This window comes from Periophthalmus magnuspinnatus, chromosome 5 (genome assembly GCF_009829125.3).
Source record: "Periophthalmus magnuspinnatus isolate fPerMag1 chromosome 5, fPerMag1.2.pri, whole genome shotgun sequence".
In the NCBI taxonomy this organism is placed as follows: domain Eukaryota; kingdom Metazoa; phylum Chordata; class Actinopteri; order Gobiiformes; family Gobiidae; genus Periophthalmus; species Periophthalmus magnuspinnatus.
The window spans coordinates 25,164,343-25,176,880 of NC_047130.1; the positions used below are offsets into that span (position 1 = coordinate 25,164,343).

The window sequence follows — 12,538 nt, forward strand, 5'->3', positions numbered from 1 at the left end:
AAATAAAAACACAAAGAAATGTATGCAAAAATAAGTGCCCTAACCCCTAAATTGTAGCAGTGGCGAAACAAAGAAACTATAACAGGGTTTTTATTGGTATTTATTTTTAGATTAAGCCAAAACAGTGAGTGAGTTTTTTGCATCATAATTCATACAGGTGTAAAAAAGCAGTGGACAGTTTGCCATTTATATCATAATCCCAGCTAATAAATATAAAAGTGATCGCAACAGACTATAAAATATTGCTTATATATGGCCTAGAATCCTGTCTAAAACTCCAAAGCTTCATAATAATAAGAGCAAGTGGGTGTGCTGGTTACTATTGGTCTGAGGGAACACAGAACATGTTATAAATTATAAGCCTGACAAATATTCAAGGAGTCTCTCATCATGAGGTCACGTAATCGCCACAGTGCATCTGCCATGGAGCTGTGGGCCCCTTTGCTCTTCAGCCAGTGCACAGGAAGGCGGCTCTCCTGTTCTTTGGTCAAGTAACCTTCTCTGCGTTGTACTGCAAGAACACATATATGTAGAAATAACTTTCATATTATGAACCTGTTTTGCTTAAAAAAGATGGTTACTTACTCACCCTTTAAAGTTTGGTCCCATTTGCTTATAGTGGTGGACTCTGCATTCAAGCCTTCAATATACTTCAGATAGGCCTCTGAGTGGAGCACCCTCTGAGTTTTTGGAGGTGGGGCCACAAACATGGGTGGTGTAGGCTGTAGGTGTGAGGGCTGCCCCTGTCCAGGGTAAGGTGGAGGGGCATGCTGACCTGGGCTATACAGGCCGGGCTGAAACAATGGCATGTATATTAGAATAGAATACACAATGCATTTCTTAGACAACAGTGAAACCAGCTATGGAGGTATATTGTGTCGTACCTGTTGTATGAAATTCCCTTGTCCTGGGCTTCCTTGCATGCCATTCATTCCTGGACCCATCATACCTGCAGAATTAGACATTAGACAATATTGTACAAATACCAGCCTTAAAGTTAATCTTGATGTTATGTTAAATATTAAATTATCCTAGATACTACATCAGTATGTCCATGCATTACATGTGTAAATGTTAAAAGTGTAGTAGATGTTGAGTAATGTGTACATTTGATGAAAGGCCCCAGAGCTTTGAGTGCTCCAGTGTTAAGCAGAGCAGGCTCACGGCCTGTACACCAGGTAAACCCTCCAGCAGCAGAGACGGCTGCCTGTGACTGAGCAGGTGTGGCTGGGACAGTGCCCTTACCCTGATGGGGCATGCCAGGGTATCCAGGCATGCCATGGTGAAGGTGATGAGGCAGGTGGGGCACCCCAGAGGGGTGAGGTGACATTGTGGCCACACTCAATAAGCCCTCATGAGGGCCCTGCATGGGCATGTAAGGTGGGCCGTAAGCTCCCATCATGCCTTAGGAGAGAGGGTGAGGAGAGGACATGTTCATGCATAAGTGACATGCAGCTCACTAGAAAAATAACAAAATAACATGCACTATACATGACACTACAGCCACTTTCTTACAAGCCACTTTAAATGAAACACAATAGCCAAGTAAGGGCAGATGCAAATAAAAGTACACTTTAGTTTGTGATGTCAATTTAGAATATAGGTCAGAATACAAAAAATAAAATAATTTCATGTGAGGTCATAAAAATATCTTATTGATTGAGCATTGACAGAGAAGCCTTTGATTGGCCTGTAATGAAATTAGTGCATGACACAACGCAACTGGAAAAGTTTTAAAAGTGGCCTGTGAGAAAGAAATCTGACACAATGAGTTCAAGTATGTTAGCTTGTAGAATGTAAAATAAGCTTTCCATGAAAACGTTACTAAAATGTACAAGCAAACATGCAAACAATGACGTGCAATGTAAATGGTAAAGCAAATAATGAAAGCAACCATAAAACATGAAACTGCAGCACAAATAATGCAATGGGAAAATAAAAGCTTGAGATTTAAACTTATTAATCTGATTTAAAAAATAAACATGTCGCATTTTTAGTCCAGCCTTTTTGTCCTGCTGCCTGTAGTCAAACTCGTGCTGTCTCTCAGAGGGGTTACCTGATGGTGTCATGGACTGGTTTAGCATTCCCATAGTGCTGGGGGAAGGCACCACGCCCATCAGCGCCCCCACAGGGGTACCTGCTCTAGGGGACACTTGCTTCTGGGGGGGCCTCTCCCGCTCCTGTTGCTCCACTATCTTGGCTGCACGCTCTGAAATAAAAACAAGCACAAAACTCAAAATATAATTGTAGACAAACATGAAGTAGAGTAGTGAAGAGTATTCTATATAAAAGTGCCTACAGTATATTTAAATGTATTCTATATTGTAATGTGTGAGCTACTGTGTCCAAGATATTTCCTTTGTGGATCAATGTTTGTCAAAGTCTAATATTATAATTCTAGAGTAAGTTGTACATGAAAATATATAAGACTGAAATAAGTGTATACACTGGACCCTCGCTATATCGCAGTTCACCTTTCACGGTCTCGCTGTTTCGTGGATTTTTTTTGTGAGCAAGTTTGCATGATTTTTTTTTTTACAGTGTATGAGCATGCATTATGTCCTGCGTCCTGATTGGCTAAGGGACTGTAGACCATTGTCAATCAATCTCCTCCGTGCCGTGTCTCCTGTACAGTACAGAATGTGTTCAGCCAAATTTACATAAATGTTGGATCGCAGTGTGACTCTAAAGTGCTGTATGTTTGCAAGTTTTCTCCCCAACAAATCCCACAATGTCGATGAAACGTTCTGCACCGACAAATGCTTTGGACCAAAGTGTTTCTCTGCACGGAGAGGCGCCTCTGCAGGTACCGCCGGAGCAGAGGCATGTGAACAACACATTTCAAGCGATCATCAAGGAAGAGGGATATAATATACAAAGGTTTGAAATTTGAGAGTGTTTAAACAAGAGAGAAATGTGAGAAAATGTTAATACCTGTCTGAGAAAAGTGAATGAAGTTTCTGATGAGGGGTTTTACAGCCTTAAAACATATATAATAATTGTAAAAAAAATAAAGCTGACTACTTCGCAGATTTCACCTATTGTGGGCTATTTTTAGAACGTAACCCCTGCAATAAATGAGGGACCACTGTATCGGTGCCAGTGTGTGCCATAATAGTATTCAAATTTGATGAGTTAATAGTGTATTAATCTCATATGCCTGTTAGTGGCTGTTAATACTGTAACATATGGTAATAAATAATTAAATATAAATACTGCATACTAGTGTTTCCATCATTAGATGAGTTCATAACCACTGGTGCCAGTCTCACCTTCATAATCTGCTTTCTTGGTGGCCTCCAGGTTCCTCCACTCGGTTCCCACCAGACGACTAAGCTCCCCGAAGGAGAAGTCGGGGTGTCGGGCCTTGATCACAGCCCTCATCTCGCTGCTGAATAGAATGTACCCGCTCATGTTGATCTTCCTCTTGGCACCTTCCTTCTTCGAGAGCCCTTTTATCTTTGGAGTAGACTATGAAAAGTGTTGATTTTAATGCCTTGCTAACTTTTAGTTATTTAGCTGAATGTCAACTTTTAGCTAAGTGGATATATTTGAAAATTTCTAATGGAAAATGTTCTACCAACGATCCCATATTCTGTGTGATGGATATTGCGATTTGTATTCTATTTACATTTATAGAAAAAATAAATAAATAAAATTTCACTATGAAATTATAACTTTATCTAAAGGAAGGCCTGAATATTGAAAGGTTATTGTACACAGTAGTGGCTGTTTGGGGAAGTACCTGAGAAGGCGTGTACTGCATCATGTCCATATCACTGGACATGGGCGTTTGCATTGGAGGCAGAGGCGTCTCTGAGGCTTCTTCATCATCATCCATGTCCTCCATGTCCTCGTCTCCATCCTCCAAATCTGCCAGTTTCAGCTCCAGCTCCTCAATCTTCTTATCCAAAAAGGGTGAAGCTTCCTTTTGAGGTACGATTACTTTCCTAAACGTAGTCAAAATGCTTGATGCTTGAGTAAACACCTTTCAGATTCAAGAACAATTTTGTCAAATATCTGTTTGAATGTACCTGAAATAGTAAATCTCATCCTCCACCACTTTGGGTGAATATGAGAAGCGCTTAAGTCCCTTGAACTTTTTCATTTGTTTCTCTGTGTCGATGTAGCGGCTCTCACACAGTAACACATGCTCCTCTGGGATCTCAGTGGGTCTGCAGGACAGGTAGTCCTTGAATGAAGACACCATGCACTTTCCTGCAAAAAGAATATCCAAAATAGTTTATAATACAGCAAAAAATACAACTTCCAATGCAGCTTGCAGTTGTGGCTACACATTTTAAAGGTTTGACCTCAGGGCCCCAATAGTAGTAGTTACCTATGACACAGGTCATTGGCAGGGTCTCCTCCAGACTGCTCAGAAACACCTCTCTCTTGTAGAACATCTTTGTGGGCTCATGCGAGGTCTCCTCTGGATTAATGAAGATTGGACCAAAGAAAAATACGGTCCCATTCTGCACCCATAACTTCTCGATCCTGCACACATAAATACAACAGTGTTAAAATGCAAGTTAGCTTGCAAACACAACAGAAAATTCTCTGGAGTGGAACCCACCTTGCAATCCTGGGCTTTGACAGCCCATGTGACTGGATGTACACACAGTCTCCCACCTTGAACCAAATGTTGTTGAAGCGCAGCTGCTCATAATAGCGACAGCCAGGATCTCCTCCACTCATCTCCATCAGGACATCCTCTTTCTCCTAAAACACACACACACACAAAGGGTAGCAATATTAGTTTATACAACTTTAGCTTAGTATTTTCTCCCTCACAAACCACAGGCACCTTGTTGAGACATGCCTGTGTAACCTGCCTCCTGGTTCAATTGATCCCCAAGTGCTAAGGTCATTGGTCAGCCTTAGGAACAACAACTATATTCTCTGTTAGTTTGAGTCAATATTTAAAATGTAGACAGAAACTTGTCTTGTAGAGATAGGATAGCACACAATTCCCACAATGGTTTCATGATGAGACAGATTTTGACAGAATTTATAATAAAGCTAAGCTCACACACCTTTATTTAATAACATTTTGCTGTCATTGTAGCACTGGTGTTTGGAATTACAGCATGTATTGGTGAGTTACCGTACTTAACGGAGTGAAAAATAACTTTCAAAAATCATTCATCATTCTACTGTATGCAGAAATGTAGAATGTAGAAATGTTATCTTATGAAATCTTGCCCCATCACTACCATCTTTCCCTATAACAAACTCCTTCTACTCACCTTGTCCACAAAGCTGCCACTGTTTGCATATGAAATTGCCAGTTGCTTGTCCTGATCAGGTTTGGCAAACATAGAAGCAACTCTGACAACTGGAAGCGGCACATCTCGTGGCACAAATTTCACAGAGCTTGTAGGCATTGCCCATATCTTGATCTTCTTAAAGGTCTTGTTTCTGGCAGTATAGCGAGACTCACACACGTGCACATCCTCTGTTCGAAAGCCTTCAGGTTGAAGTTTGAAATAGTCCTAATCAATCAAAAAGAACAGTCAGTGTTGATAACAGCATGAATGACCTTAAAATAATAACATATCTAATAAGGAGACTTACTTTGACAAACATGACCACACACTTTCCCAGGACTTTACTAATGGGCACTTTGTTGTAGTAGTCTCCCTTGAAAACCTCTTTTTCCAGAAACTTGCGAGTGGCCACGTGAAATGTTTCACTGGGTCTGTAGAACCAACCGCCATAGAGCCACTTCTCACCTGGACACAACACAATAGATATGAAGAGGTGCTATTGAGAATGAACAGTACTAACAATGAATTATTATGAGTAATAAAAGCTGTGATTATTGTTGTACCCTTTTCATCCTCCCACAGTCGTTCGATGCAGACGATGTGTGGCTGTAGTTTGGGCTCTGAGGGCTCCACATAAACAAAGTCTCCCACGTGATAGGTGCTGTTCTCAAAGCTACAGTCCTGTTTGTACACGCGCTCAGAATCGGACTCGGACTGCCACGCCTCACTGGACGAATCCTCACTTTTACCAATGCCTGACATAGAAAAGGTAATTGCTATATTAACCTTAGCAACACCCTGTTATCTAATAGAAAGTCTTTACAAACCCTTCTGCTCCTCCTCAGCCTCCTCTGCCTTCTTCTGTCGGTCCTCTTCGATCTCTTTGGGTATTTTTTCCCTCTTTTCCTGCTCCACATCATTGTGGAAGTGCTTCAGAGTGTAGTTGAGGGCAGTGGACATCAGGATTTCTCCATTTTTGCATAGTTCGTCCCTGATCTTAATGAAAAAATGCTGTAACTCAACAGCATCTTCAAATATTTCAGAATCAGTTCTGTAAAAGAGAGAGGACATTATTGAACAAAGTTTCTGTTTATGATTCATAATCCAAACTGAACAATCAGATTAGGAAGTGTACCTGTTCAATTTTCTTGCCCTTTCCAGAACCTCAAACATTTGATCTTGGAAGACATCTAATCTCCTGTATCGTCCTCGGTCCACGTTCATCCTGATCACCTCCAGGTTGAGTGGAGGTTTTTCCGGAGTTGCTGGATCCACAGCCGGGATCTCAGCCAGAGAGTCACTATAGCAACGGCCCTCCTCGTCCTGGTGTCCCATCACTGACACAAACAGGTTCCTGATGAGCTCACGGACCTGGGCCCCCACAGAGGGGGGTCCAGTGTCCTCTGCCCCCTCCTGTTGCTTTCTGGTCTCCAGCAGGACGCGGTGCAGGACCAGAGCGTCTCGATAAATCAGAGACTCTGGCTCATTGTACATACAGGCATTATTGAACATCAGAGCAAAGTCCTCCACCAGGGACTCTACATCCTGGTATCGACCACCCGCCATGTGGCTCCTGACTCGCTCCATATCTATGGGCCTCTTGATCGTGGCATAGTAGTCGGGTAACTCTGAGCGAGAGGGCAGTCGGAGGAAGATGGTGCTGAGACGCCTGCCTCTGCGGTCTGTGTAGTTTCTAACAGCATCATAGAGCTCATTTAACTTTTGCTGCAGAGGAGTGAGGTATTTGGATTTCTTTGGAGAGGCACCACTCTTCCCTATTGACATATAGGGACATGCATTAGGGCTATTGTGTTTGAAAACATATCGTGCTATTAGACATGTTCATGCAGATGACAGTCAAAACATTAAGCACTTACTAAGTTTGATTTTGGGGGATGCCACATCCTCCTCATCAGGAGAAGGTCCCAGATCCTTGCGTTTGTCTATGAGGATCTTCTCCAAAATATCAGCATCATTATAAACCTGTCAGCAAACAACAATATTTAAATAAATAAATGTTAAAGTAAAAGTACTGTTGTTTTTTTTTCTTTGTGCACCTGAGAGCCCTCCTCATTGTAATGTCTGGCATTGCGAAACATTAGTTTCATGTCTTCTAGCAGTGCGTCCTCTGTGTTATAGCGCTCAGTTTTAATGTTGTTTTCAATAGTTCTCAGGTCCATGGGCTCCAGGATGACCTTGTAGTAGTCTGGGTAATCTTTCTTGGATGGTTTGACCATAAACAGATCACAAAGGCGGCGATTGGTACCAGCCTCTTTAGCCTCTGTCACGGCTGCATACAGAGCCTTCATTCTGCCTTTTTTGCCTTTTCTATACCTTTAAATAAAAGCAAACGTAAACATGTTTTGTTTTTTTAATTTTTAAACACTTCATTATAATGTAAAAAAAATATTCTGTACCCTTTCCGTTTGACACTTCCAGCATCCGATGATAATATACTGTCACCATCATCTTCATCTCTTCTGAGAAGCTCCTTCTTTTTAGCCTAAAACACCAGGTAAATTCATTAAGCTCAATTGTTGCAATGCCAAAAACTTCTTAAGTTTAGGATGTAACCTCACCTGCATTATCTGCTGAAGTCTAAAAGCACGCTTGTATATGCTGGAGTTTGGCATATTGTAACGTTTTGCATTCTCAAACATTAAATTCAAATCTGCTTCAATTTGATCTAAATTGTCATAGTCACCATTTTTTATCTTTTGCCTGAAATATAAGACAAAACATTTATATTACTATATTTTCCGGAGTATAAGTCGCACCAGTGAAAAAAAGGCATAATACTGAAGAAAAAAGTCGCACTGGACTATGAGAAAATAAAATTCCAGAAAAAGTCTGGAATTTTATTTTACAAAATCTGAGACGAGGAACGGACATTTTATCTTTAAAGGCAAGTTATAATAATAACAAAATAGAAAACAACAAGCTGAATAACAATACAGCACGCTAAATTAACACATTTATATTTATTCAGCTACATGAAGCATACACAGCGACTGAACACGTGTCAAGATATTAACAGTTAATCAGATAGCTAAAGCATAAAAAACAAGCTAACAAGTTTACTTTCGATCTCACTCCAAATCACTAAATCCATTGAATTAGGATTCATCCTCGGTGTCACTTCTGAACTCCATCAACTCTGGAAGTAGATGAAGCGCTGGTACAAGCTTAGAGTGCCCCTGCGCTGTTGCCAGTGTGACAATAATGAAGATGTGAAATGATATATTTTAATAGTTTCACATAAAAATTGCATCTGAGAACAAGACCCCCGGCCAAACTATGAAAAAAGTGCGACTTATAGTCCGGAAAATACGGTAGTTAGAATTAGTTTAGAAACTTCATAATAGCATTGGTTTTATTTTATTTCTATACAACTTACCTAATCTGAGTCATAGAAATTGGATGCTTGATCTGTTGATAGTAGTCAGGGTATTCTCGGCGAGAGGGGAGTTGTTGAAATGGTTCTGAAAAGGCTTGCCCCTGGCTGTTTCTGGCAGTTCTTATGGTTTCAAAAAGCTGGAAGATAGGATTGATGGCATCCATGGTGGAAGACTGGCTTTCTGACTCAGATTCCCCTTCATCATAGCCCATAGATACTGAAAAATGCAAAAAAGAAACTATAAAATGCAACAAGAACATACACTATATAAAAAGCTGCATATGCTTTTTTTCTTATTGTCTGACATGAAATCAGACCAAATGTTTCCTGTTTTAGGGCAATTGAAATGACCAAAATTATTCCTATTTGCTAAATGCCAGAATAATGCCAGAAGGATTTTTTTAAAGAAAATGTTTCATTACTTTCTTCAAAGTCAGAAGTTTACATACGTTTCATTAGTCTTTGGTACAATTACATTAAACATTTTGGATATCCTTCCACAAGTTTCTCACAATAGTAGAAAGGAATTTTGGCCCATTCCTCCAGACATGTTTCAACTGTAAATGTGTTGTTGTTTTTCTAATGTGTTGAAGATGCTACCTGACATCCCAGGATCATCCTCACTCTCGGACCCATATTGAAGAGTGGCACTGACACCAGAGAGTCGATCAGACTGACCAGACTTACGATTCCTGCAATAATGTTGCAACATATTTTTTTTCCCAAAATATTCATTTATTTATTTGATTTTAACATAAATAATCAAAACAAAACTCCACCAAACGTACCTGATACGAAGGCTTGATTTGGTAGGTTCCCCATGTTCAAGCTCTGCCTTACGCTGTAGGAAAACTTTCTTGATAGTGTTTGCATCCTGTTATAACAATGTAATAAGTTACACAAATAAAAGCCCAGCTAAACCAATATACTAATAAAACTGAGGCACTTACCTTAAAAACCTGAGATCCTGGTTCGTTGTATGTTTTGGCATTTTTTACCATAAGATCAATGTCCTTTGCCATGGCATTGACACTTTTATAGTACGAATACTAAAATAATACCAAAAAAATATTGTTTTATGAAGAGCTATCAACAAGTGACAAAACTCAAAACATATATCAAACACATTACCTGTATTCTTTGAGTAATTGTTCTGAGGTCGATTGGCTCCTTTATAATGGCATAGTAGTCAGGGTAATGCTAGAACATAAAAAATAAACATTAATAGGTGAAACTGCTTTTTATATGAGACCAGCTGGAATAAGACAAAAAAATGAAAGACATATCATCAGACAGTTAGTTCACACGCGTACCACTTTGGAAGGCAGTTTCTGAAACAGCTCACTGATTGGGCGCCCTGAGGGATCAGAATGAGAAACAATGGCTTCCAGGAGTTGTTCTAATACTTCTTTCAAACTCCCAGTTGGGACCTGAAGTAATAAAACGCATGATTCCAACACAGCCAAGATTCTTTATCATCCAAGTTAGAATGATCAAAATGACCTCTTCCTCTGTAGACATTCCTGTATTGTCCATATCATCAGCATCTTCATCATCGTCATCATCAGCTCCAGGTTGAACAAACTCATTTCTCGTTTGTAAATACACCTCCCACAATTTGCATGCAGCTTGGTATTCCTCGCTGTCACTCTGTTACAAAAATCAAACCAGAAGTATAAAACTTGATACACCAACAACTCAATTCGGCAGACATAACCATTCATTTTGTACCTGGTAGAAAGTCTTGGCATTGTTGAACATAAGTTGAAAATCTGCAGTGAGCTGCTCTACATCATTATAATCCTCTGATTTCAGTTTGTACTGAATTTTTGTCATGTCAATTGGCTGGGACACCACATCATAGTAATCAGGCTGATTCCTGTATGACAAAATATTACAATTACAGTATCACCAAAATATGGAGCAAACTATTATCAACAACTTTGAAACACAGTATTTTGGACTTAAAATGTGGACTAGGCAGGGTCTCTGGTGAAGGGTCCTGCTTGTATCCATGGAGATGGTATTGCTTTGCCTCAAATATACCACAGTATGGGAACTTTTTGATTGAACTTTTCTGTCTCCATAAAGACATGCAAGTGACACCATCTGTCCAAGTTATCCCACTAACAATAAGGACGTTTGTTTTTCTAGGCATTTTTAGCAATAACTAATTCAATAAATGCAAGATATAAGCTCGATGACATATTGTGGAATATTTCCGGCTCTGTGGTTACAAGAATAGATGGGCCCTCCATCAAAAAAGTTTCAATACTGCATTTTTAAACTCAGTTGTATATTGTGCGTACCTTCTTTTTGGTACCCTCAGGAAATGTTCAGACAGTTGCCTCCCTTGTCTATCTTTGTAGTCCCTGACAGCATTGAAGAGTTCATGGCACACAGCAATCTAAAAGGGCAAGATAGGACATTCAAAACACGGATGACACAAAATAATAGTAACTATTTAGATAAACTTTAATGGTAAACAATGTTACCGTGTCTACAGGAGGGACATTTGAAACTCGTCGTCTTTTGCGGCCACTTCCAGGAGTCGAGGAAGAGGCATCGTCCAGGTCTCCCCCGCCACTGACACTGCTGGATGGGGAAACCGCTCTCCTCCTCTTCGCTGACATCTCTGGCTATTTACACCAAATGGCTAGTCCGCTTACAGCTATGATAAATGATAATAATCTCAAAATCAGTAAGAGCAGAACTGATCTACATATATAATTTAAACTGAAGACGATATCTGCATGTGTGAAATAACTTAACTTAATAAATATCAACGGCAAGTGCAACAGCGCTTTATTATGGATGATAAGCGATTTACACTAGCGCTTTGAATGTATGAAACAAAGCATATGCTAGCATCGTTAGCTCTGAGACTTCCTACTATCTCATCTAAATGGAAAATCTATACGTACAGGGCAAAATGTTTTGACTGAATATGTAGACATGCTCGGGAATAATATAAATTCGTAATCTTACCAAAAGGATCTCCTTATTTCCCTGAGCAAACGTGCAGAGCAGCTGGCTATTGTTTGAAAACTCCAGAGCACCGGAAGTGGAGCTGAACCAAAGTGTTTGTATGAGAAGCGCACGCCTCGTGGCTGCTCCTGCCCTCTATGGACTGGAGTGGTACTGCAGCTGCACGGTTTTACCAGCGCTGGATACCACAATCCCTTTTCTATTTGACAGGATAATATAGTTTTATGTTTAATGAGGAGAAAAATGAGTTCAATTAAAGATGCAAATAAGTTTTAATGTGGCGGTAGGCCTAGGGGTGCCAAAGGTGCATTGCAACCTCAGTAAAAAACGTTTGCACCCTCATTGCAGGCGCCTAAAATAATGCCACTTAAAAGAAGCGTCTTATATGTTTCTGAATTATAATATAATTTTCTCTGTCTTTTTATTTTGAAAAGTGATGTGATTTTTCCTTTTAGACAGTGTTTTGATGCCAAATGAGCCACATCCTAGTTTGTGAATATTGCTCACTGACGAGGTCAATAAAGCGTTCTCCTTTTTTGTTTTGTTGTCATTTATTTCTTTTTATTGATTAATGCACATTTAGGTTTATTAAGAATGTATAGGAATTGACCTACTGAGATTGTCCTCAACCAGACTTAGTTAGAAACACTCATGTTGAACACTAGTCTTCTGTTAAACAGGCAATGCCTTTGTGATCTCAGAAAGATCTACCTTTGGGATTTCATCCTTGGTCCTCTGTGAGGCCGTAGCAAAGTAGGGCGTTGTTTGTTATTCAAAAATACATTTTGGGTTCTCTTGAGTATAGTGGCGCATTTGAGTCTTTCCTGTGTTTATAATTAGGGCCTATCCAACACTGCTTTTCCTGGAAACTACCTTTGTGCAT

The 12,538-nt window shown here is 39.9% G+C and overlaps 1 protein-coding gene across 3 annotated transcripts; it reads right to left on the reverse strand.

Annotated features, from left to right (window-relative positions):
• Positions 1–84: 84 nt before the first annotated feature.
• Positions 85–11,773, reverse strand: pbrm1l (polybromo 1, like). Of its 3 annotated transcripts, XM_033966281.2 has the most exons (30): positions 11,656–11,773; positions 11,163–11,338; positions 10,977–11,074; positions 10,399–10,546; positions 10,171–10,317; positions 9,981–10,097; positions 9,799–9,867; positions 9,618–9,716; positions 9,456–9,541; positions 9,268–9,359; positions 8,668–8,884; positions 7,850–7,991; positions 7,688–7,773; positions 7,328–7,604; positions 7,148–7,253; positions 6,406–7,045; positions 6,098–6,321; positions 5,834–6,025; positions 5,578–5,735; positions 5,250–5,495; positions 4,577–4,722; positions 4,340–4,497; positions 4,035–4,218; positions 3,746–3,950; positions 3,273–3,471; positions 2,057–2,209; positions 1,246–1,404; positions 885–949; positions 590–794; positions 85–511 (listed from the first exon to the last, which is right to left on the reverse strand). In XM_033966281.2, exons 2-30 carry the CDS (start codon positions 11,298–11,300, stop codon positions 348–350), a joined length of 4,920 nt encoding a protein of 1,639 aa, XP_033822172.1. In that variant the 5' UTR covers positions 11,301–11,338; positions 11,656–11,773; the 3' UTR covers positions 85–347. The 3 variants fall into 3 exon arrangements, with proteins under 3 accessions (XP_033822172.1, XP_055078113.1, XP_055078112.1); XM_055222138.1 differs by lacking the exon at positions 1,246–1,404 and having other exon boundaries at positions 2,138–2,209; XM_055222137.1 differs by lacking the exon at positions 1,246–1,404.
• Between the last annotated feature and the right edge of the window lie 765 nt (positions 11,774–12,538).

What these genes read in the sequence shown, in the direction of transcription:
- pbrm1l (XM_033966281.2), bottom strand. Translation starts at nt 11,300, where the DNA reads ATGTCAGCGAAGAGGAGGAGAGCGGTTTCCCCATCCAGCAGTGTCAGT. An exon ending in AAATCAAGCCTTCGTATCAG is followed by an intron (nt 9,360 to 9,455) that starts GTACGTTTGGTG and finishes ACATTATTGCAG; the next exon opens with GAATCGTAAGTCTGGTCAGT. An exon ending in ATCCCCCAAAATCAAACTTA is followed by an intron (nt 7,046 to 7,147) that starts GTAAGTGCTTAA and finishes ATATGTCAATAG; the next exon opens with GGAAGAGTGGTGCCTCTCCA.